Source organism: Anser anser (assembly GCF_964211835.1).
Source record: "Anser anser genome assembly, chromosome: 1".
Taxonomy (NCBI): Eukaryota; Metazoa; Chordata; class Aves; order Anseriformes; family Anatidae; genus Anser; species Anser anser.
In genome coordinates, this window is record NC_139720.1 from 57,444,466 (window position 1) to 57,468,328 (window position 23,863).

Below are 23,863 nucleotides of genomic sequence, written 5' to 3' on the forward strand. Positions count from 1 at the left end.
AATGCCAGTGGACGAGCATGTGCACTAGTGGCACAGCAGTGATCTATCTGCAACTGAGATTCATTTATGTATTACTTTTTCTGGGTTGGCTCCTGTGTTTGCTTTCCTTTTTGGTTAATAGTTTGTTCTGTCTGTAAGGAAATCTCAATTAATGTGATTTGGCACAAACCAAATGGCAAGAAAAATCCTATGAAGGTAATGAATTGTGATGCCTCTGACAATGAATCATGACCTCATTTTATGAGTCAGTCATCAAGAGAAGTCTGGCTGTCAAGGGTACAGATGCTATTTACACACACAGAATGGGGTAATTCACAGTCACAAAAAATTGGATGCTGGATTTTTTCAATGAAAATATATCAAATTATTAGAATTTACACCACCACCCCCCAATAGGTAAGTGGTTTATGTCCTGTTGTGATTGTTTTTGAAGCTGGCTTTGAACACAGCTGATAGCAAATTAGCAGGTAGATATATAATTGACCTCTTAAATTCCCCTTTCTGAAATTGTTTTATGTGATCCACTCTGCCTTCACTGGGAATGTCTTCCACACTAGAGCAACTTTGTAGGATTGCCAACAAAACTTTATACAGATTCTTGTTTATAACCCAAGTACATCATTTCAGGTCTGCCTCAAACGTGACCTACTGCACCTCTCTCTGTTCCAGTCCCTGAGCCACCCCATGCTGTCCAAGCACCTCAGCACTGATCTGCAGCAGCTCTGGCATTCTGCTGCCTTGCATCTTTTAATGCCAACCAAGGAAGAGCTACATTGAGAGGAGCAAAGGTCCAAGAGGGGTAAACATATCGCTCCCATGAATGAACACCACAGTCAGTAAGGTGATTCTGCTGTGCCAAAAAGGGAGCGCGATGATATTGTAGAGGTGTTTTAAGGGTGTTGCTTCAGGCAGGAGGCCTCTTGTTAAGCATTGGTACAGGAGCTGGAGGGAGAGCTGCAAACCCTTTTGAGGGCAGACTGAGAACTTTGTGAACTAGATATACAGATACTAGATAGGGACAAAGATTGTCAGCCAGTATAGGCAGTAACCTGGGAGCGGTAAAGTAATCCCTGGGACCATGGAAACCAAATGAGGCAGAACAGGGATTTGAATCCCACCTCTGAAAGCAGTGCCTGTATCTCTGGGCTGCTGGCTGAATCCTACTACTGAATCCTACTACTATACTTTACAAATATCACTCTGGAGCTCTGAAACATCCCTGATGACATTTTTGTGAAGCATTTGACCCTTTCTGAGAAAATTATGTTGTTGAGGTTTTGGTTTGTTTTTTAATAAACTATTCATTTCTGAGAAAAAGACAATTTAAGAATAAGGTTTCCAGACATCTCTAATCCAGACATCAATTACACAGGTAGTGCTTGTTTGCAGTGTGACTTTGCACACGTTTAAACTTTTCAATGACATGTGCCTGAAAAAATACCTATTGAGATGGTATTACAGTGGCATATAAGGGGCTGTTCTACGCAGAGTTGCTGAACATTTTAGTGGTGTTGAATTCAACGAGAAATGTCTGGTTGCCTAAATAAGGAACCTAGTTTTTAAGCAAGAAAGCTACCCATCTACAGAATATCACTTTTACTTATTTACCTAAAATAGCAATGTGCTTGTGGGCTTAATTAATATTTGTTCAGCACTTTGAAAAAATAAACCTCTTCAGGCTTAAATTTAGGCTTAATTTATTCTTACTTTTGCCCCTTCAGCCTGGAAGATAGGTAGAGAACCACAGGAAAGGACAGAAAAGAATATCCTATATTCTCTGATTTCCTAAGGGCTGAAGCAGATTATCAAGATCTATCTTTGGGTAAAAAATGGAAGGGATTGTGGTTAAGGAAACATTTGGCCAAATATTTTGTTTGGAGAGAGCAGATGCTTTGAGGGAAAAATGGATAAGAGCACTTATAGAAATAATGTTGTGTTAGGTAGTTTAGTGGTTTGAACATTGTATTTGAAATACTTAATGTCTCCAAAGAGGACAATGTGGCTGGACACTAAAGAGGTTTGCTGGGACTTCTGTTTTCAGTATATTTCTATGCAGGTAACTGACCTTAGAGCCCCCTTCTACTCCCTGCCTGCATATAACGTCCTGTTACCTTCCAGCTCAGAACCCATTGTCAATCTATGAAACACCAACTGTGTCATCACTTGAGTGCTGTGAGTCAGAATCTGGTGAATAAATGGGAACTACCAATTCAATACGGTGTGTTTCACTAGGTCACAAATATATGGAAGTATTCCGGGAGGCTGGCTGAGTGTAATCAGTGAGAGGTGAGGGTTGCTGATTAAGTAGAATGGTACGAACAGAAATGTAGATAGTGCCAAGTTGCTTAATGATGACTAACCAAGTGTTAAATAGACGTGGAATTTTATGTTCTGATCTTTCAGTACTTAAATAGCTGAATTAGGATTAAAGAGTGCATTTTTCTTAGTTCTCGGGAGGCCTTGATCAGGAATGGGAAGGATCCATGGGACAGCCTGGAGGCTAGCACTGTTCTCGAAGTGTCCACCCAGATAATGTCACTGGTATTTCATATGTTCCAAGTGCAATTTCCTCTGTAAGCCGACAGAGCTTTGGAATAGCTAAGAAACTAAGAGGGAAAATAGAAGCAGAAATAAATGCAGTATTACAGTGCTATTCAGTCTTAGAAAGGGGATATTGTAGTAATGAGATTTTTAGTTCCTAGATGCTCTTTCTCTTTTTAATGTAGCTCAGTCTGCAAAAAGCGGATTCTGAGTTTGATTTTTTTTCTTCTGGTTTCCCTGTAGTCTCTTTCCAACTGATTTTTCTTTTTTCCCAATCAATTTATTGTTGCCCACAGTAAAGTTTCTAATGTAATGGCCTTAGCTTTACCTATGCAGGCTGCTGTCTTCATCATGTCACTGAGGCCTGTGACAGCCCATCCAAGGATGTCTTGGCCTGTACAACTTGTGGTGTGGCAGGAAACCAAATCTGACAGCTACAGTCAGAACTCAAGGTGAATTTGTGGTCTAACAGAAATAAAATAAAATAAAAAATATAAAACGTAGTCTTTGGATGTGGTATTATATATCAATGGTTAAGAATCTTGTTGCCTTTTGAAACCTAATATTCTTTTTTTGTGCTTTCATGTATGACATAATATTTCTGAAATAAGGTTACATTTGAATAGCAGCCTGCTCTTTCACTAAACCTGTTTTTTGGTTTCCCTACCTCAGGTCATCCAGATGGTTGCATAGTTCCGTTATGTTCTCTAGCTGCACTGACGTGTACTGTCTTCCTTGATTAAAAAATCAGCTTTTCTGGGCAGTCATCAGCTGCATTCAGCTTTCTTCAGTTCACTTCAGGCTCCCTTGACATCTGTACACATACAGCATCCTGACACTTTTCAAATCTGATCAGATCTGAACCACCAGCTAGGCCCCTGACACTTCCCAGACTTTGTACACGCAACAGATTTGGAAGCAGAGCAGTGAACAGCCTCTGAGCTGACAACTGCAGTTGTCTGTCTTTGACATCGTCCCCCACACAATTTGGTAGAGGCATCAACATCGCTACTTGGCTGCGATGTGACAGTGTGTGTGCACTGATGGGAAATGCCTGCAATGCTGGGGAGCCTGTCCTGTAACAGTTGTTGAGTTTATCATCGTCAGCCTCTTCTGTGATCGCAGTCCCTAGTGTGAGGGGTCAGAGGGCTCAACGGGGACACAGGATGCTCATGAAGACACCCAAAAGAACACTCATGAATCATAGGTGCAATAGGGAAAATACACTGCATTTTTTCAGTGTTAAAAAAAAAAAGCACTTTTGTTCCATTTCCCATGTTTTCAGTGTTCTTTGATCCACTCTTAAAGAAGCACAAGTTACCAGCAGACTGACAATTTCCCTTCTATGCCTGCTTGAAAAAGTGCTTGCTAGCACCCTGTAAAACTGCGTAGCAGCCCTCTAAGTACCTTCAGTCCTGTTCTCCTATTATGCTAGCTTGTTTCCCTGAGGTAGGATTCAGTCACTGAGATCTTTTTGCATACATTTTGGACCTGGTGCTTAGGGACTTGGTTTAGTGGGTGACATTGATGGTAGGGGGATGGTTGGACCAGATGGTCATTAAGGTCTTTTCTAACCTTAATGATTATATGATTCTATGCCTTTGCTGCATTTAAATTAAATGGGTAAATACGTCAAGTTCTTTTCAAAGAACATAAGTCTTGGAGATGCACTTTTCAATGGAGAAGATCTGTCACCTTGAGTATATGCCGTGTCCTAGCAATTTTGGCTAATGCCTCTTTTGTTTCCGTGTTGTTTTGTATTTTCTGCAAATATTGCAGCAACATATTTCACAGCTAAGGTACACTTTTGAATATGTGAACAAATGTAAAAGCAGCAAAGAATGTAGCATTATGTGGGAAAAATATAGCAAATATTTTTGTACAAATGATTTCCAAAATTTATAATGTGTAGATGCATCATGAACTTGATTTAAGATGTTCCTGTAATTGGAAAAAGTTATTTGCCTATTTCTGAAATGATCTCACTTCTCTATACTTGCTTTTCTGTAACTTGTATTTATGGCTTTTTGGCATCCTAGTAAGTTTCTCTTCTCTTCTCTTCTCTTCTCTTCTCTTCTCTTCTCTTCTCTTCTCTTCTCTTCTCTTCTCTTCTCTTCTCTTCTCTTCTCTTCTCTTCTCTTCTCTTCTCTTCTCTTCTCTTCTTCTCTTCTCTTCTCTTTTCTCTTCCCTTTTTACTTTTATCTTCTTTTCTTTCCCTTTCCCTTTCCCTTTTCCCTTTCCCTTTTTCCTTTCTTTACTTTTTCCTTTCTTTACTTTTTCCTTTCTTTCCCCTTCCCTTCCCTTCCCTTCCCTTCCCTTCCCTTCCCTTCCCTTCCCTTCCCTTCCCTTCCCTTCCCTTCCCTTCCCTTCCCTTCCCTTCCCTTTTTTTTTTTTTTTCTTTTGGGGGGTGGGGGTGGGGGGGAGTATACTCAGTGGAGAGGCTGTCTTGTTTGCTGAAGTTAGTACTGGAAGAGTTCAGGCGATGTCCTGTTCTTTCCTCCTGTGGCTTACTCATTCAGAAGCAGAGAGGGTGATTTAAGAGGGCTCCCTGTTCCTGCGGAGCTGTGCTGCTGACACAGAGGGGACTGGGCTCATCTGCTCAGGGCTGCTTCTGTCCGCTCCCTGCCACAGATGCAATGTGCAGAGCAAAGCTTACCACCCCACCAGCTCGGCAGCTGGCATTGCAGCTCCGTGGCTCTGTGTGTGAGTGACTCGGTGCCTTCACGCAATTCACTTAATGCATTCAGAGAACCTCCAGAACTCCTCACTTGGAAATGTTCCCAAGGGAGACTTTTTTTTTTTTTTAATTTCTTTAGAAGTCACAGGAATAAAACTGAATACAAAGCACTTGGTTGTTGGTTGTTTTGTTTTGTTTTTCTTATGCCTAAAATATAGCCTCTATAAAATGAAATCATTCCTGCAAGCCACTTTTGGCTCCTTGATAGTTTTTCCTTAGGGCCCCATTCTCGTTCACACTGCCAGGGAGCAGTGCAAAGTCACCTGGATGTAAATGAGAATCAGGCCCTTTATGTCAGCATTAGAGTTAAATCTAGGCCAGTGTGAGAGTCATCTCCCATTAGTAGAGGCTAAATACCTGCTAGAAATAGGAATTCAAGGGGTGAAGCATTGTGCTGCACCACTATGTTGTATAATGCAACTGAGATCAGTCTTGTTTAAATGAAGCAGTGGAGAAAAGGGAGGTCAGATTAAATTCAGTCCTTTTTGAAGGGTGTACATAGATACAGGAATTCATTTGAGGCTTTTTCTCCGTAGTGTCTAGCAAGAGAAGAGTCTGCCTGGCCTGAAACAGTGAATCAATCAGTCATATGGAAATCTGAGATTAATGCTTAATGTTAACATCCCTGAATCCCTCATAATGCCACCCTCTTCAAAAGAGCCTATAACTGTAGGGTCTGTCATTAGACCAGTGGCAGCATTTAGGAGGTGCTGCATCACAAACTTGAGCAGCACCCCAACTCATATGTACAAGTTATGCTATGGACAGGTTTAAAAGAGCATCATCTGTACAGTATGCAGTCACTTGTGAAAGACATGATGAAGCTGTCCAGATAAAAAGACAGAAGGAAGTCGGTGTAGTTCTGGGGTTGGTTTTTTTGGTTTTAAGAGGGCAGTAAACTAAACACACACAAAAATGGGGGATAAAGCAAATCTGTGTTCTAACAGCAGGACGTGTTTTCTCTTTTTTCCCTCTGAGGTGATTCACTGGAACTCACCAAAGAAGCTGAGAGTGAAAAACAAGCACGTGGAGTTTTTTCGCAACCTCTACCTGACATTCCTAGAATATGATGGGAACTTGCTGAGACGGGAACTCTTTGGCTGCCCCAGTGAGGCAGACATTAACAGTGAAAACGTAAGTGGTATGTTTAGGGCTTGAAGATTTTAAAGGGTGTTTCATACAAGGCACAGGCTACGTGAAAACTTGGAGAATTGGCGGTGCGGGTAGGGACTCAGGAGAATTGAGGTCAGTGCTCAGATTCCAAGAGTGATGCTGTGCAAATCGTTTAATCTCTTTGTGCCTCAGATCCTTGCCTGTAAAACTGACGTACTAATCCTGCCTTTCCCCTCTTTTGTTTTTGGTTTGTGTTTTTTTTGGCTGCCTTGCTTTTTAAAAATCCCCAACAAAGGTAAGATCGCAAATTGAAAATGAGGATTCGGGCTCTTAATTCCATTAGGCAATTCTGCAAATCTCGCCCTTAGACCTAAAACTTTCCAGGGGAAATGATTGTTTCTTGCTGTCTGTTTATTCAGCGTAAGATGATGTTGACTTTGGCTAGTAGATACTAATGCACAAATAATGAAGAGAAAATGAAAATATCAAGACTGCTGGATTAAATCTATGAGTTTTTGCCATAATGCAAACTGTAGAATGAGTTAATACTTCATAGTACGCACGGGCTGTGAGACTGCAGTTTTTTTCTGCCCTGCCTCTAACAAAGCACAGCAGCAGTTATGTGTATCTGCATAAAATTTGCAATCAGAACCTTTCAGATGAAGTAAATCCTTTGAAAATGGTTGAAATCAAGGATGTTTACATACAGATGTTCTTATGTGTGTGTGCCTTAGTACATATAGTTCCAATGTAAAAAACTGTTAATTGAAACACTTACTCACAGATGTGTACAAATTCCTTGTGTATAATGTGGTCTCTGGAGATTTCTAGACCAAGTATCAATTTTGGCTACATAGTCTGAAAGGAAATACAAAGGAAGCTGTAACCTTTTATGTTATCTTCAAGAAAAAAAAATACATAATTATCTAAAATATACAAAATTCTCTATATAAAAATCAATAAAGCAATGCCAGTATCATATACACATTAGCAGTTAAAAGATAATCAATAACATCATTGAGGCTTGTAGTGTTTCCATTTAGTCTGTGGATGAAATGACCACAGGAGATGCCATCCCCAATTTTCTGACTTCAGCACTCAGATATTGGATAGATATATTCTAGCCCAAGGCATGGCTTCCCAGATACTCACTCAACCTTACCACTGTCTTCTGAAAGAGGTGGGGAAACGATGAAAAAATGTAGTTAAACATTAACTCGAGGAGACTGGAGCAGAGACAAAAGAAAGAGAGAGAGTGCACACCAAGAGCAAAAGCACATGGAGAAAAAAAATCCTCTGCAAGAGTGAGGGGCTTTTAGAGAATCAAGTGAACTGAATGTGATAAAAGAGCACTAAGAGGCAGATGGTCAGAGACATCAGTACGATAGATGGAGTAGGGGATAGGAAGAGAAGAGGGAAGAGAGATGTTGAAAGAAAAAAAAGACAAAACAAAACACATCTTCTTTATCATGCTTTAAGAATGCACTTTAAAATTATTCTGAATTTGCAGTTGTGTGGGTTTGAAGAGCAGGAATGCAGCCACAGACTTGTTGCTATATTTTCCAGAGCTCTGTAAGTCCTTAATAAACAGATTTATTCCAGATGACAAGTTGTTGGGGAGCTGTGCACACTGAATGCAAGTCCTTGCTGCTGAAAATGGCAGTTGTGAAAGTTAAAATGGCTCATTTTACTGAACTTGTATCTGGTTGACAGACACTGGAAATGACTAACTCTTCAAGCCTGTTTCTTATTCAAGACAAGTAGAACGCAATATGGTGTATGGTATGGCTTGTGTCTGAAAAGGAAACGTAATGCATTCTTTCATTTATAAATTAAAAAAAAAAAAAAGATACTGCAAAAGAAAGAGCTAGACATACAAAAATACATGAGTCTTAGCTTGCCAACAGAAACCAAAAAGTTAACAGCCTTCTATCAAAACAACTTGATATAGAAAAAATCTTAACTTTGGATAGCTTAAGATAGCTTACTTAGGAGAAGACATTGTTATTAATTAGTTACCCTTCATGTAAGAGCTCTGCTGGAAAATTGACTATGTCCTTTTTATTGTAGAATACAAAAAGCTAGTTTCAGCTTTGATGTTATGAGGCCTTAAGAATAGGATTATTAAGAAAACCTCTCTTTCTCTCTTTCTCTCTCTGTCGCTCTCTCTGCTGTAGCACACGCAGTGTCACAGGTGTCCTATTAAAATACAGTACATTCCAATGATCTGTTGCAGGATAATCTTCAGAAGCAGAGCATCTTGTAAGGTGAGCAGGGAGCCACTGTTTGTCATCCCTCCCAGAACAAGAACTAGGGGGCATGAAGAGAAAATAGCAAGTAGCAGGTTCAAAACAAAGGAAGACATTTCACCCAAGATGTAACAAAGCTTTGAACAGGACGTAATGTTGCTAAAAATACATACATGTTCAAAAAGTGCCTCTTCGTGGAAAGAAAATCAGTCAGGAGCTGTTGTGCTTTGGTGCAGGAAGTTCTTAAACCCAAGTTCAGGACTAGGAAACCGTTCTGAGGAAACATCATCGTACACTTGCACTGCTTTTGTACTACTCTCTAGGCTGCCATCTCGCAGCTGGAGATGGGATGCTGGGCTAGATGGACCTTTAGTCAGCCAAGGCACCCATACATTTCCATTAGGATTCCTAAGCATATATAGTACATAAAAGGCTACAATTTTTGCAAGGTCAAGTATGTATAAGGTAGGAATTGCTATTTGATTTATGCTATAGCTGTTATTTTTCTGTTCTTCTCTGAATTGAGACTAGCAGCCCCAAAACACAATTGGGTTTTATTGTGCTAGGCATTGTATATATGTAAAAGATCCTCCTTCAGCTGACTACGCTTCTCTGCGCTGTAGACCAGTGGACAAAATGCTGGAATAGCTCCACTTGTTTTATAATCAGAGAAAATTACTAAGCACTAAATCCTCCGAGCCCTGTTGTGGAAGAAGCAGTGGCTTGTTATGGGGCTGTCACTCATAATCTGTCTGTGGCAGAATTTACCCTTAAGGTCTTTTTCCAATATGCCAGCCATTGCAACTCTGCAGTTTAATATTTGTAATGATGCTTTATTTGGAATGCAACCTGTAATTAAGGAATTTCATTTGTAATGCAAATATCTGTGAAATGTAAAAAGAAGTGTGGCAATGGGTACCATTGGGCTGGTTCTGTTGCTCTAAGGCCCTTTATGCTTCTCATCAGTATTGAGATGTCCTTAAAATGAATGTAAATTACACGTTTTCTTTTTTTAAGGACTCTTTACAGTGCCAGAGAGATATAAAGGGGCATTAGTTTAAAACATAATCAGATGTTACATTAATCTGTCACTCTTTCTCTGTGTATGTATGTGCATGTGTGTATGCTTACATATATATATGTCTGTATATATGCAGATAGATTAATATTTTCTTTTATTTTCTTTTTTTTAATGTTTGCTAAGGAAGTATAATACCACAGACTGAATTTCAAGAGGTCTAAATAAAGGCAGTCTGGGGATCCTATACCGCATAGTGCTGATCTAGGCAGTTGCTGATCTTCAGCTGTACCAAACTGCACTGTTAATAGGTTCCAAAAAGTTACAAATAGGAATGAACAGAACAGATAGGGCTTTCAAACTCAAATACTGGAGGCAAAGAAATGCAGACTGAAAAATTGGGAGGTGCTGAGGTAATTTTTCTGTTAATGTAAAAGTGGTTATGTGTATGTCTATGTGTACATACATGTTTCATCCTTCCATTGAAATACTGAAGCTGAAAGACACTGTTACAGAGACAGACTGTAGATGGGGGCCTGGCACATGCTCCTTGCCACAGAGCAGTACTGTAAGTCCCCTTCATTCAGGATGTACTAAAATGAGATTACACAGAGCTGGCTCTTCTCTGCAAAGTGGTATTACAATCACCCCTTTGCCTTTTGTGCAGAGTCTGGATGGGAAATACAAACGTGAAATTCAGAATATGAACCATATCCTCCTGTAAACACCATCATTGAATCAAGCAGCCTTTGAAGCCAGTCCTCAGTCGCTCCATCCTACTGTTCCATGCTATTTCCCTTTCTCATTCCTTTTTTATTTTGATACAAGATTTTGATAGAAGATTTTAGGGAAACCCTCCAATTTAAATGTTTTCTATTGTCTTTTAATTGTTATGTACAGCATTTCATTCTAAAGGACCTACTGCAGCATCTAAAATACTTAAACAGGATCTTCTGTCTACAGGTCTGTAGTTGCACTATGAGATAGATACTTTAAGTCTGATTTTAGCACACAGGGGCACACACTCAACCTTTTAGCATTCTCATAAAACTCGTTTCCTGCAGACAGCTTCTCACCAGGTGCTTCTGCCAAAGCATTAAATCTGAAGGTTGAATGGGGTGTCCCCTATTAGTGAAGGCTGTGTCCTGATCCAAAGCCCAGAGCAAGATCAGTGGGAGCTTTATCACTGACTTCACTCAATTTTGGAAGAAGAGAGCAGATTCCCCTTAGAGAAGACTTTTCAGAAAAAGAAAAAAAAAAAAGAAAGAAAAATTCTCCCCAGATTTCCACCATTTTTTTTCTTTTCCCATTCATCAACACAAAGAAGCAACGTAAAAAGATCTGGTTTTCCTGGGAAAATACTTGCTTAGGTGTATATTTACTTCCTAAATGTCTTTTTACTAATTTATTTTTTCTGTACAAAACCAGAGATTTTTAGTATTAGCAAACGGCTATGCATTCCACCTGGTAGTATCCACCAGAAGGGCAGGAAATTGATGTGCCACATAGCATAAATTCTATTCTCAAATTTAGCGATTTCTGAATATCTAAAAGTGGATTGCAAAGGGAGCTTCCAAGTCGGTAACAAGAATCAGACTGATGCTGTGAGTACCCTTTGCTCCTGCAGGATTTCAGAATACTGCATCATCAGTAGGACTGAGATTTAAAAGTACTATTTTGTCATGACATAGTCTTTCTCTAGTAATAACAGATGGTTTATGGCAGTTTTGACGGGAAATCCTGACTTCCCCAGCTGTGTAGTTTCTATTATTAAAACTGTTACTGTTATTATTATTAAATGCTGAGCTGGTAGAACATCCTTTTAGTTGCCTGAAACTTCCGATTAGATTGCTTTCAGCTGCTTACAGTACTGCTAGATGGGGGAACTGTGAATTATGTTTCTTTTTGCCATGCTTCTATGCCTCCTTTTTTCTTCTCTCCGATTTGATTTTTTTTTTTTTTAAGGGAAGCATGGGAAAAAGCTTGGGGGGGATTGCCCACACTGCAAGCTCTGATGACTTCTTCATGGATATACTCCTTACCTCAGAGAAGGAGCTGACATTTAGCAAGAGTGACTTTGGGGCCAGGAATGTGTCTTTTGCCAGGCTGGTGAAAATTTATGCAAATTATAGGGCTGAAAAATCGCACTATAATTTACACATCTTCAGCAGTGCTTTGTTTGACTTTGAGGAGGCTCAGATCTCTGGAGACTCCTTTGGAGTGTGCATGGATACGTCTGATCAGACTGTATATTTGCCAGTGCCACCAAAGAATTGAGCACGCTGCAGGCAGGGGACCAGGACAAAATGGGCATTTTCTGTGACTGTTTCTCCTGAATACTCTGGGCCTTTCTGTCTGACTGGACAGGAGAGCTAGGAGCAGGAACCTGCTTGGTTTCTGTTCTAAGAGAGATACGTTTCCCTCACTGCTGTCCAGACAATATGGAGGAGAAAAAATCCCCGTTCACATATGAAAGGGATAATATCATAGAATGGCCTTTGTTGGAAGGGACCTCAAAGATCATCTAGTTCCAACTCCCATGCCATAGACAGGGATGCCACCCACTAGATCAGGTTGCTCAGGGCCTCATCTAACCTGGCTTTGAACACCTCCAGGAATGGGGCAAAAAGCCCCATCAAAAAAGCCAGGGGATAAAAGCCAGGTCAAAGGCTGAAAAGGAAAAGAAGCCTCGACAGAGGTTCTGGAGAGAGAGAGTGTTTGGGGCAGGAAGAGGAAAGGACTGCTGGGTGCCTGTAGGAACAGACTGTTGGCAGACTACTTGATGTTACAAGGCCTCGTTGAGCTAGAGAATGGGCAGGGTCTCACTCAGCAAATTTTGACCATAAAACTTGCTACACAAGAAGGAACAATCCGGGGAAACAAAAGCAGGGAGACCAACCTGTCAAAGCACTGTGGTACGAGGGTGGGCTGGAAATAAGCTCTGCCAAGAAAGTGTGTCAGGAACCTGGGAAGGAAATGCAGAGAAGTACCAAGGTCTCACAGCTGCAGCTGAGATCAAGAGGAGTTGTACTTCATCTGTACAGAAATGTCTATGATGGTATGCATGCCAAGAACTTGGGTGCTTAATTGTGTTGATTATTCACAGTAAAGATAAGCCATTATTTCAATTTCACAAGAATATTGTCCATTTATTCATATACTACAACAAAATTCTTCTTGTTAAGTAGGCTTTTTCAGACACTATCCTTCTCGTTGTCCCAAGCACCGCTTTGTTTCACAGATGGCTCAGTTTGACCCATAGCAAATGTACAAAATTTTATGGCATGGGAGGAATAAGGATTTAATTGACATGGGATTAGCCTGGTTTTTATTACTAATCACTGGAGAAGCAAGAATTACGTTATGTAGGTCATTCCAAACAAGACTCAGTAAATGCTTTTTCCTCCTTACATCATCTGTTTTGTTTATGCCATCCTAAAGGCAGCAGTTAATTTAATTTTTAACTTTAAAAGTGCTAAACGCTGTAACACAATTGCCTACTGGTGGGAACTGGGGCAGCTACTCAGGAGGAAATAAAACTGCTGCATTTTATAGCCAGATTGTAGTTTCATCCTGGGCTGGTGTTATTTTTCATCTGTCTCGGTGGCTAAGCTGAGCTGGTTTTGTGCTATGAATCTTAACTGCACACACCTGGGAGAAGGAAAGATGATCTGAAAGTTAAAACTTTTCATCTGAGCAGCTCTGTTCCTGTTGTGTTAGCATGATATTTAGTGAGTTACTTAAGCCTTGTGTCGTCTCACTTTACCTTAAACACTTGAGGAGAGAGAGATGCCCATATACCGAAGGGATTTATCCCCTTCCCCAAGGTCTAAATAGCCCTCTAGGCAAAAAACATTTTTGTTGGGGTTTTTCTTAAATATCACTAATATCAAAGAAAGTATTTCTGATCCTGGATTTTAGGTTGGTCTCATTTATGGTGGAATCCTCTAGATTTTGGTGGGAAGAAAATTGTTTCTGTGACACAGCAGTTCAAACAAAGGAAGCTGATCGCTGATCTGCTTCTGCTGGGAACAGCCTTAAGAAGGGAGATTTAGGAGCTAAATCAGGTTATGACTAACCAGTTCGTCAGTGAAAGGTACATGCTATGTGCCATGTATCATATGGGTCTGCTGTCTATCACATGGATAGAAAACACCACAAATGTATTAGTCGGACAAGTAGACCTGGTAAATGATGAGGATTCATGGTAGAGTTAAATAGCTTCTGGCCTGCCCGTGCTTGTCTGTCCAGCCTAGCCTCACAGGCCACCTGAGAAGTGAGTGGTCTGATTGCCTGCCACAGCTGGTCATCCCAAGAAGAAACTTAGCATGTACTTTCGGATATGTCTGTCTCTTTGCTTTGGTCTCATGCATGTCATGGTACTCTGTGCGCGCTACCATTTTTATTTCAGAAACAAGTAACATCGTGATGCTAATGAAAGCACTCACTGGTTCCCACTACACTATTTCCTAAGAGAACATCTACTGTGCACACTCTGAAAAGCACATCACTTTTCAACTGCGAGAATGTTTCCTCGAGGTGAAATTTCCCACATGCTCAGTGGCAAGTAGCCTTAGCCTTGAAAGTCTTGTAGAAAGAGTGAATCTCATGATAAGCAGAGACTTGCTTTTGTGAAATGCATGCTGTCACTCTAAGGATGAAAAGTGTTAGCTATAATAGGCATTTTGTTGTAAGTATTATGGAGGGGTTCTTAAAGGGGATGCCATCTTTTTATCAAATCCAGCTGACATTAAGATCCTCATTTTGATGGTGCACTGTGTTTAAGTAAGCCTCTGTTTGTATAGATCTGTCAGATCCCCATTAGAAGCTCATCTTTTCATAAAGGTATAATGTGGGAGCAAACCTTAAACCAAGCTGTAAGTTCTTTATCCATAAATAATGGTTCCACACAAAATACATGCTGCAGATAAGATTATATCATTAGAAAAAATTTTTGTGATCATGTAACTGGAAAATAATGAGGTAACTCATAAAGAGATAAGTTTAAGGCTATATATGTGACTGTCTTAGACAATTACTTGTCTTTTGAATGTTGCGCATCATTAACACTTCATTTTAAATATGTGTGTAAAAATGGCATATGACTTTATGCCATATGTATTTATAGATTGTGTGTGTCTCTTCACAGTAAAAGGAAGCAGCCTTTATACATGTGTGATACTGGGGGTATATGAATGTGTTGAGAGAGAAATTGAAGGAGGAGAAAATACTCTTAAACTAATGAAGCATTGGTAAAACAAGTGAGCCAGATATATCCAAAATCTTTCCATAAGAAAGGAAATGCTTACATTCCCACTTTACAGATACAAAATTGAAGTAAAAATAGATTCTGAATGTAGTCCAATATAGGGTTTGTGGAAGACCCAGACATTTTACCTCATATTTTCTTTAAGCCTCACTTCCATTTATGAGGGGCATGCATAGCAAACAAGAGTTTTGGGCTTTGCTTAAAAGAGATGCTGTTTTTTTTTTTTGAGGAGAGTCTGTTTTGGTTTTAATTATTAAAGGTATGGCATGAAAGTTTTTTTTATTCCTGAAAACATATTTTCTTTTTTCATCCACCCCATCTTATGCCCTTAGTGTATTTTAAGAAACACAAAGTAGAAACCAAAGACACTGTTTTTTGTTGAGCTCTGACATATTACAAAGATGGGCCATTTCTTCAAAGAAAGAAATGTAGAGGCTTCTTTGGCCCCACTTCTCCAACCTCTCTTCTTTCATTAATTTGCCTGCAAACATCAGGTTCAGTTTCAGCTGTGTTGCTGTTTGCCGTTAAATAAACCCAGTCTTGGAGAGACAACAAGGCAAAAATGGGTTGGGAATTTTCCTTTCCTACTCTTGCCTCCAATAAATTTATGTCAGAGGGCAATGAAACAGCAATACTGCCTAAAAGAATGATGAAACTGTGATGTCAATGCGTTTTTACAAGTGCAAAAAGATGACATGCCCAAAAGAAGGGATTTTTTTTCTTCTATATCTCCAAAAGAAAGGGATTTTTTTCTGCTGTAACTCATTTTATGCTGTGCAATCATTTGTAAGAGTAATAAATAAGAAATGCACATATGGTGCTCAAGTCTTTAATATCTGTCCATATTAATTTATTTTAAACATTCTATATAGAAGTTGTAAGATATTTGGGGGAAGTTACCAGTATTCTGGATTTCATAGTCCTGTAACTAAATGAGATTGTTTAGAAAGTAAGTAGGTTATGGTATTTCACTTTACAGTATTTTCCCCACTTCCTATTGTTGTCAGGCATCAGGAAAGAGAAATGTTCAAATAACAAGCTGGCTGTTTCCAAAGATCTGATTTTTAGGTCGCTGGAGGAAAGAAAGGGGGAGGTATTTGTTTATTTATCCAACTTCAGAAATTGGCAGCATTATTTCATTATGCTGTGATATCTGTAACAATTTTACTCAAAAATAACAAAACCCACAACAAAATCATCCTTGAACTAGATTGAATAAAAGAAAAAAGTGGCTAGCCTGAATGTTTTAGGGTGCAGCTGACTTTCCCAGTCCATGCAGTCCTCAGCTGGCAGTTGCATGGACTGGCTTTTTGCTTCCCAATGCGTAATCCTGTGCAGCACCCACAACGTTGGTCCTGATTTGTGCATGTCACATGATTGGCTTCAGTGAGATACCTTGTGAGCTCACATGTTTTGCTGGACCAAATCCTAGCATGTCCAGCATTGCTTCCAGCAGGAAGGGAGTTTTCACATGGATAATCACATGCTGTATTTCTTTCAAATGCCTGTTGCCTCCCCATTGCTGCAGGATAAGCCCATCCTTAATGCAGACTGCTTGCCACGTGCACAGTAACAGTACTAGGGGCCAAATCATAGCCTGTCCTGTACTGATTGTTGTGTCTGAAGGAGCATGCCTTATGCAAGCTGTGTTTGCACAGGCTGCAGAGAAGGTCTCCTAAGGCTGTCCAGCAGTTTAGGCTCATGGTATGAGCAAGCAAGGATTGTACAAGTGTTCCCGCAAAGCATTGGCAAAATCCTGACCCTAAGAAATGCAATGGAAAGAGCAGGTTACCCTTTCCCCATAGCAGAAGGTGCCGTCTGGTGCTTGTGCTCTCCATCACCTCCACGGGAAACTTTGTGGCTTGGTGACTTTCACAGCCAAAATACTGGAGCCTCTAAGAAGCTGTTTCTCCCTCCTCTTCCCCCACCCAGGGCTCTGTAGTATGCAAAGCCATAATTGATCCCAAAATGTTATTTTGTAACTTATAATTAAGTATTTATATCCTCATAGCTTGCAACCTGAATATATTCTGATAATCATTCAGTGACTGCCTGATTAATAGCTGCTGTACAATTATAAACTTCTAGCCTTGTCATTTGTACATACAGCAGGATGGGAAGGTATCCCTGAAATGTGCTTTGCTATTATCTTAACCATTTACATTTAAAGCTCCTTGATAATTTTGATAAGGGCACACTAGTATCTCTTTTCAAAGGAGAAACAAAAAGATACAATATTCTTTATAGTCATTGTTGTAAATATTGGGTTTAATTCAAATATTGTTTGAATGTGCTTTGGAAAATAAAGTACAGGCTCCGCTGAATCATTTTGTAAAGCAGATTTGTAAAGCAGAATGAATGAAACTCCAACAATATGTAAAACAACTCCCAATTTCTATTCCACCAAAAGAGATCTTGATTTCAATAGAAGTTTTGCCTGAGTAAAGATTTGTCAAGATTCAGGCTCTCATCTTTCTAAAAGCAGTCTCTTCTGAGGGACATTTTAAGACCTGTGCAGAGCAATAGCAAGGAAGAATGAGATCCTGATCCAAAACTCATTGAAATCAAAGGAGGTGTTTCCATTATTCAAAAGAAGATTAAAGAGTGATATACAGGAGAATACCAGGAATTATTCCATCAGCTGTCACAGAAAAACATTCAGCTCTAAGCATTATTGTTGATGGCAGCCATTATGCTTATAGTTCTAAGAACAACAGCTCTTGTTCTTAACACGGTGTTAGAACAAGAAACGCCTACATTTTCCAATGTTTTTCTTAATGATACTGTTGTAAACTATTACTTTAAATCATTCTGAACAGAACAGAAGAGATTTTTGAATCTAAATGAATGTCTATAATTCATAATGTTTATTTCATGAAACAATTTGAAGTTCACGGTGATTTTATCAAAACTTGTATATATATAACATGAATATTTGTCTTAATTTATTCTTTACTGATAAACAGGTAATCCTGTCCTTCTTATAGGATATTTTTTAAGAAATGTAGTGTGAAAAATTATACCTTTACTAATAACCTACATTTTAGAGCAACACAAACAGAACTATATTTGATGTGTCAACAACATGTATAATTTTCATCATCATTACATTTTGTGGAATATTTTACAGCAGGGATGACTGATTTTTCCTTTAAAATGAATGCATTTTAAGAATTCTAGCCAGATGTTTGTCCTTAAATAATATAGTTCAGTGATGGAATTGGTCAGCTGTATAGATGTTTGGTCAGTTTTTCTCTTCCTCCTTTGCCTAGAGCCAAACTTTTATTCTGTTAAAACTACAGGAATAAATGACTGAGGATTGGATTGCTTTCTTTTGCCTGTTTTGACTTTGAAGTGGCTTGGTTTTCAGGGAAGCCAAGAAATACCTGTTCTCTGCTAATCTGGCATCCTTTTGATTTCTCAAACCAAATATCCAGAAGTACAAATCCTGTTAAAAATATAGGCTTAAATCTGGCTCTTCCGCAGTTGAAAGATTATTTTTATTTCAAAATTATACTGGTGCAGATACATAAGTCTCAAGACACTGACTAATGTTCAGTTTAAGCTGTTACTTTTCCAGCTGTCTGTCCATGCCCCTAGCAGCAGTTACTGTTCTCCAACAGAGGCAGCAGAATGGGAATTGTTCAGTCCAGGGTACAAGCATAACCTACTGCTGAGTCTCCTCTGCTGGAGCTGTATGTCTACAAGTAGTTTAAAATACTGCTTCTAATAAAGAATGGTCTTATGCATCTCATTGGAGCATTAGCTCTGAAATTTGGCAATTATTAAATGTGATTGTTCACTGTTTCATTGCTACTCTGGATGTTGTAAGACCATAATATGTATTGTATATACAATACATAGATCATAATATAATGATCTATCTGCCTCATCTGTTTGCTTAGGAGTGCTTTCTTCTAATCTCTTGTCCAGTGACTTGAAGGAGTGAGACTTGGGAAACTCCTGCTATGTTTGTTTCAGTTCCACTCCCCATTGCTTCATGCTGCAAGTTCCCAATCTCCTTACTCTGACTTGCAAGAGGAATAATAAAGGACTTATCTTTATGTCCACTCTTTCCTTTCAGCTCCAGAAACAGCTGTCTGAGCTAGACGAGGATGACTTATGCTATGAATTTCGTCGAGAACGTTTCACCGTCCATCGCACTCATTTGTATTTTCTACATTACGAATATGAACCCGCTTCAGACAACACTGATGTAACACTGGTGGCTCAACTTTCAATGGACAGGTAGGCAAAATCTCTTGTTCATCTGGAAATGTGAGACAATGAAAATTTTTTGACAGTCTCAGAGCGTTTCAAGATATCCATCTATGTAATGCTTTAGGGAGAAAGAAAAATGGCTTTCACAGAAACTTAGATATCATGCTGTAAGACCTTGCTTAAATTAGGAGTAGCACATGTAGACATCACACATGCATCCAGACTTCAGTTTGCAGTAAAAGCAGGAGTATAGGTGGAGTTCATGTGAGGCTAAATACTGGAACTGCATGGGTTGTTACTTGTCAGAGTTGTCAGGCATTATTATTTTTTGGAGTTTCACAGCAACTTAGGAAAAACAGGAGATGTTGGTGATGGACTTAAGCAAGCAGTGTTAGCTGATCAAAAGGTTTTTCACAGTATTTCATCTTCAGACAATGTTAGTTTTGCTTTCATTGGTATTTCCCTTGCAGAAAATTTCAGTTAGTGGCTTGATTTTCTTATAATGAGAATCAAAACTAAACATTTTAATTTCAAATTTGGCAGTTTAAAATAAAATATTTTTAGTTATAGTGTGCTAGTGGGAAACAAAATATCTCCTTTTGATAGGAGTCCCTTCATTTTTATACAAATGTTGATTTTCGGGATAATATCTGTGGTTTAACTCTTTCCAACTTTCAGTTCCAATGTAAAGTGGAATTTAACTGGTATTTCATTTGGGAAAAAAGTCCATTTCATGATAAGCTCCACCTGTGCCTTTCCGATTCCCGCCATTGTCACGTTTCAGAAGCTCTGTCAGTGCAGTCCATATCAGCCAGCTCTGTGACACTTTGAATTGTCAGTTTCCTTTTTCCTCAGGCTTCTCAGTTCAAATCTGTTCCAAACTTTGTAGCTGCTACTATCAGAGTGGGTGATAAAATGGGACAGAACTCCTTGTGTATAAGCAAGCAACTCATACTGTATTTGGCGGAGCACATGCAGAATGCTACATGACCTGTGAATACCACCACTGCTACACCAGTAGAAGGTCAGCAATATTCCATGAGGGTCAGAGGAATTCAGATTAACAAAACATTTGCAGCCTGTTTTAAAAATAAAAGTGAACAGATGAGGGCTGTTTTGTTTCGGCAGTGCCTCAGCACTGCATCCTGCACATCGTATTATGATTTGCTATGCACATCGGTGTCTGTTCTATTGATTTTTAATTGAGGAAACATTTCTTAAGTGTTCACAAACCTTTGAGTAAAAAACTAAAGAAATAAATTAAGCCAGACCCTGAGTGAGTGCCACAGTAAATTAGTAGAGTTAGTCTGTGCACATGGTATATTTTCCCCCCAGAATTTAATTCAAAAGAATGAGCTGGGGCTCGGCACTGATTCACTGGCACTGATGCAAAGTCTGAGCATCTGTTTCTCTTTCTGGATCCTCACTGGGGCACATGTTTTTATTGATAGACAGAACCACACATTTTTATTCAGGAAGAACAGCCCTCCTGATACCGTGCAGGAAAAATCTTCCCTACTTCTTTGGTGTGCTGCTATAAATTATTGATTTGAGTTGGAAATACTCTCTTTCAGCTAAAATCAATAAATAATATCATACCAAAGAGCTGTTTAGCTGCTTTGTTTTCTTTCGGTTACTGCTTTATTTTTTGGTACCTTCTTTAGACCACTTTTATTAAATTCCTCCAGATAGCTGTAGACATTTAATATTAGTGTCTCAGATGTAAGATGGCATGTACGTAAACAGTGTGCTATATGCTATGTTGCTTAGTTCTTTCAAATGATCATCCGACATAAGGAAAGGCAAAAAAAATCAACTCCCGGTTGTCTCCAATTCTAGACCTGCTGGAGTTGAGACTGACATGACTTGTGACAGGCTTACATTTGTTTGTGCTATAGGCTTGGGGAATGGAAGACAGCGATGCAGTTTAGGAGGTAACATTAATGTCTTTAGATAGAGGCTTTGAGAGCGACTTCATTCAGTGTTGTTATTGGTCTCCTCTTGTACTGATGTGACAAATTTGGTCTGATAATAGCTTGGTTGCATCACAGGCTTTGTATGTGGCTTTCAAGCAAGTACTTTGGCTAGGCAGCCTTTTTAAAGGCATGGTATGTACCTAGGAATCAGAAATAGGAGAAATGTAAGCTAAGGATGTGGATGAGGAAAGACAAATTTAGCATTAGACTGCTTGAGGTCAGGGTGAGAAAGACTCGTAAATTGGTTGAATGTGCTTAAGAGGAAGAGTGAAAACAAAGAATCTCACCAGTAAAATTCTCTTGACTGAAACAGACCTTTAAAAAAATACCAGCTAAATGATGACCTCATTTATTATGCAGTATTAGAGTTTGTTTATTTTCTCTAGAGAACACATTCCTCAAGACAACTAACAACAAAGAAATAACTTGGTGTGTTTAGAAACTTGTATTTCTAAGTTCTGTGGTCAAAAAAAGACTATTCTAACAACCTATAGAGTTCAGATCAGGGAGCATCATCCAGCAGTCCCTGTATCAACTCATAGAAGTGGAGCCTGTCAATGAGAAAGGCACAGCAAAATGGAGTGTTCTGAAGGGCACTAAGCTGTCCAGCTGGAAATTTATACCAGCAAAACCCAGTTTCCACTTAACTGTTGCAGAAAGCTTTGCAGGCATCATCAGGTGTGCCGTTTAAATAAGTTATGTATGCCATTTGTCCACTGCTTAGAGTCCTTGAAAAGCATTTTGCTACATTTCTTTCTAGGCAAGTATTTCATTTATAAAAGGCTGCCCTAAACCTGAGTGATGATGAAATGGATCCTACTGATTAACAGGTTGTCGCTATATTGAAGAAAGACAAAAAATATATTTTTTTTCTCTATTTGTTATTAGTGCAATCAAAAGCCTAAAGCCTTCACATACCTTTTAGATCCTTTTTATCGATTTGTGTTTCTAATTCAGCTGTATGTTTCAGGCTGATAATAGCCTTTGTTTCAATAATAGATGAAAAGAAAATAATGCACCAGGTATAGATTAGTAAAGGTAATATCTCATATCTAAGACAAAATGATTATATCGTCTTGAATGTCATCAGGATCATTCAGAAACACTGGAAAACGCTATTAATGTTAAATCAGAATTTGTGTTTGCTGGTATATCATTCCTTTCTGCTGCAATAGTGTGATAGTAGGAGGGGGGAATTATTTTCTCTGATTACAATGATGCAGAAAACTTTTCTTGTATTCTGTATAAATATTAATAGGAAAAATCTAGTAATGCGGATATGGAAGGTAGAGAAGATAATCATGTTGCATCATCTACTCTTCCTAATTTTTAATAGAATATGTGGCTAGGCTGCATAGGTTCATTTCCCTTTATATTAACTCAAGAGGCTTTGTAATCAGTTCTTGCTGTATTTTTGGGTGGCATATCTTAATCTCTAGGCAATTCCGTATAAATTGTCCAAAGTGATTAATCTATTTTGACCAGACTGGGTTTGATTTACATTGTATATGAGGTCTTTTGTTGTCATTTTCATCAATAATATTGTAATTGCTGAGAGTTTTAAAAATATTCATTGATACAACCTGTTTCAAAAATCATTTCATGGACTTTGAGGAGGTACTGCTAAAACATATACAGATTAGTATTTTAAATGATGGTTTTGTCTGGACTGTTCTTTTGGTATTCCATGACAGTGCCATCTCTCCCTCCTTCTCTCCTTACTCATGGTAAGCCCCATTTCTATTGATGTTTCGTCCTTTCCTGTTCCTTCCCCTGACAGTGAGTTTTTCCAGTCAACACAAATGTTTATATAAGTCAGTATTCCCTTGACCTATCACTTTCAACATTTTTTAAGATCTGACTAACCACCTTGCAAAAATTTTGAAAAGGTTTTCCTAAACAGGAGGTAAAGTAATCTGTGGGTCTGTACACCTTTCTTCTCCACTGGCTTCTTGAAGAGAGACAAACTTGGCCTAAAATGTGAATTGGGCAATAGCCATTGCTTTAGATTACAAGTCCCCTATTCTGTAAGTAGATCTACATAGACAGATCCCTACAACCACTCAAAGCTCTCATCAGATGAAGCCCCATCATCCATGTGGGTTTTCCTGCAGCATCAAGGCTTTAAGCAGAAAGGATTGTCATTGATTTCACCTGGCTTTAGGTATTTGTGTTGTGGATGTTTATATATGAGCTAGTGCCATCTTTGTCTCCCTCGTATTCACTGGAGAGAGGTAGGCGTATCTAGGGTGCAGTCCACCTGTCCAGAAAGAGACGTGGATTTAGATAAGATGAATTGTGCTGTAGAAATATTTATTGCTTTCCACAGGATATAAAGTGATGCCAATCTGTCTCACTTAGGTAGAGGTATCTGTATTTGATGAGATGAACCCAGGCAAATAGTCCCAGACGGGGAGACAGCCTTTTATTATTCTCACCCTTCCTCTTTCAGGCTCCAGATGCTTGAAGCGATCTGCAAACACTGGGAAGGTCCAATCAGCCTGGCACTCTATCTTTCTGATGCAGAAGCCCAGCAATTTCTGCGCTACGCCCAGGGCTCAGAAGTACTAATGAGCCGCCACAACGTCGGCTACCATATCGTGTACAAGGAAGGCCAGTTCTATCCTGTGAATCTGCTAAGGAACGTGGCCATGAAGCATATCAGCACACCGTACATGTTTCTGTCTGACATTGACTTCCTGCCCATGTATGGACTCTACGAGTACCTCAGGTAAATGG

The 23,863-nt window shown here is 39.2% G+C and overlaps 1 protein-coding gene across 1 annotated transcript in view; it reads left to right on the forward strand.

Annotated features, from left to right (window-relative positions):
- Positions 1 to 23,863, forward strand: part of LARGE1 (LARGE xylosyl- and glucuronyltransferase 1) — a 288,235-nt gene that overhangs the window by 246,052 nt on the left and 18,320 nt on the right. Inside the window, exons 11-13 of the mRNA XM_083824334.1 lie at positions 6,257 to 6,412; positions 19,012 to 19,175; positions 23,577 to 23,855. Coding sequence (XP_083680460.1) covers positions 6,257 to 6,412; positions 19,012 to 19,175; positions 23,577 to 23,855 — 599 coding nt within the window. The remainder of the gene's footprint in view (positions 1 to 6,256; positions 6,413 to 19,011; positions 19,176 to 23,576; positions 23,856 to 23,863) is intronic.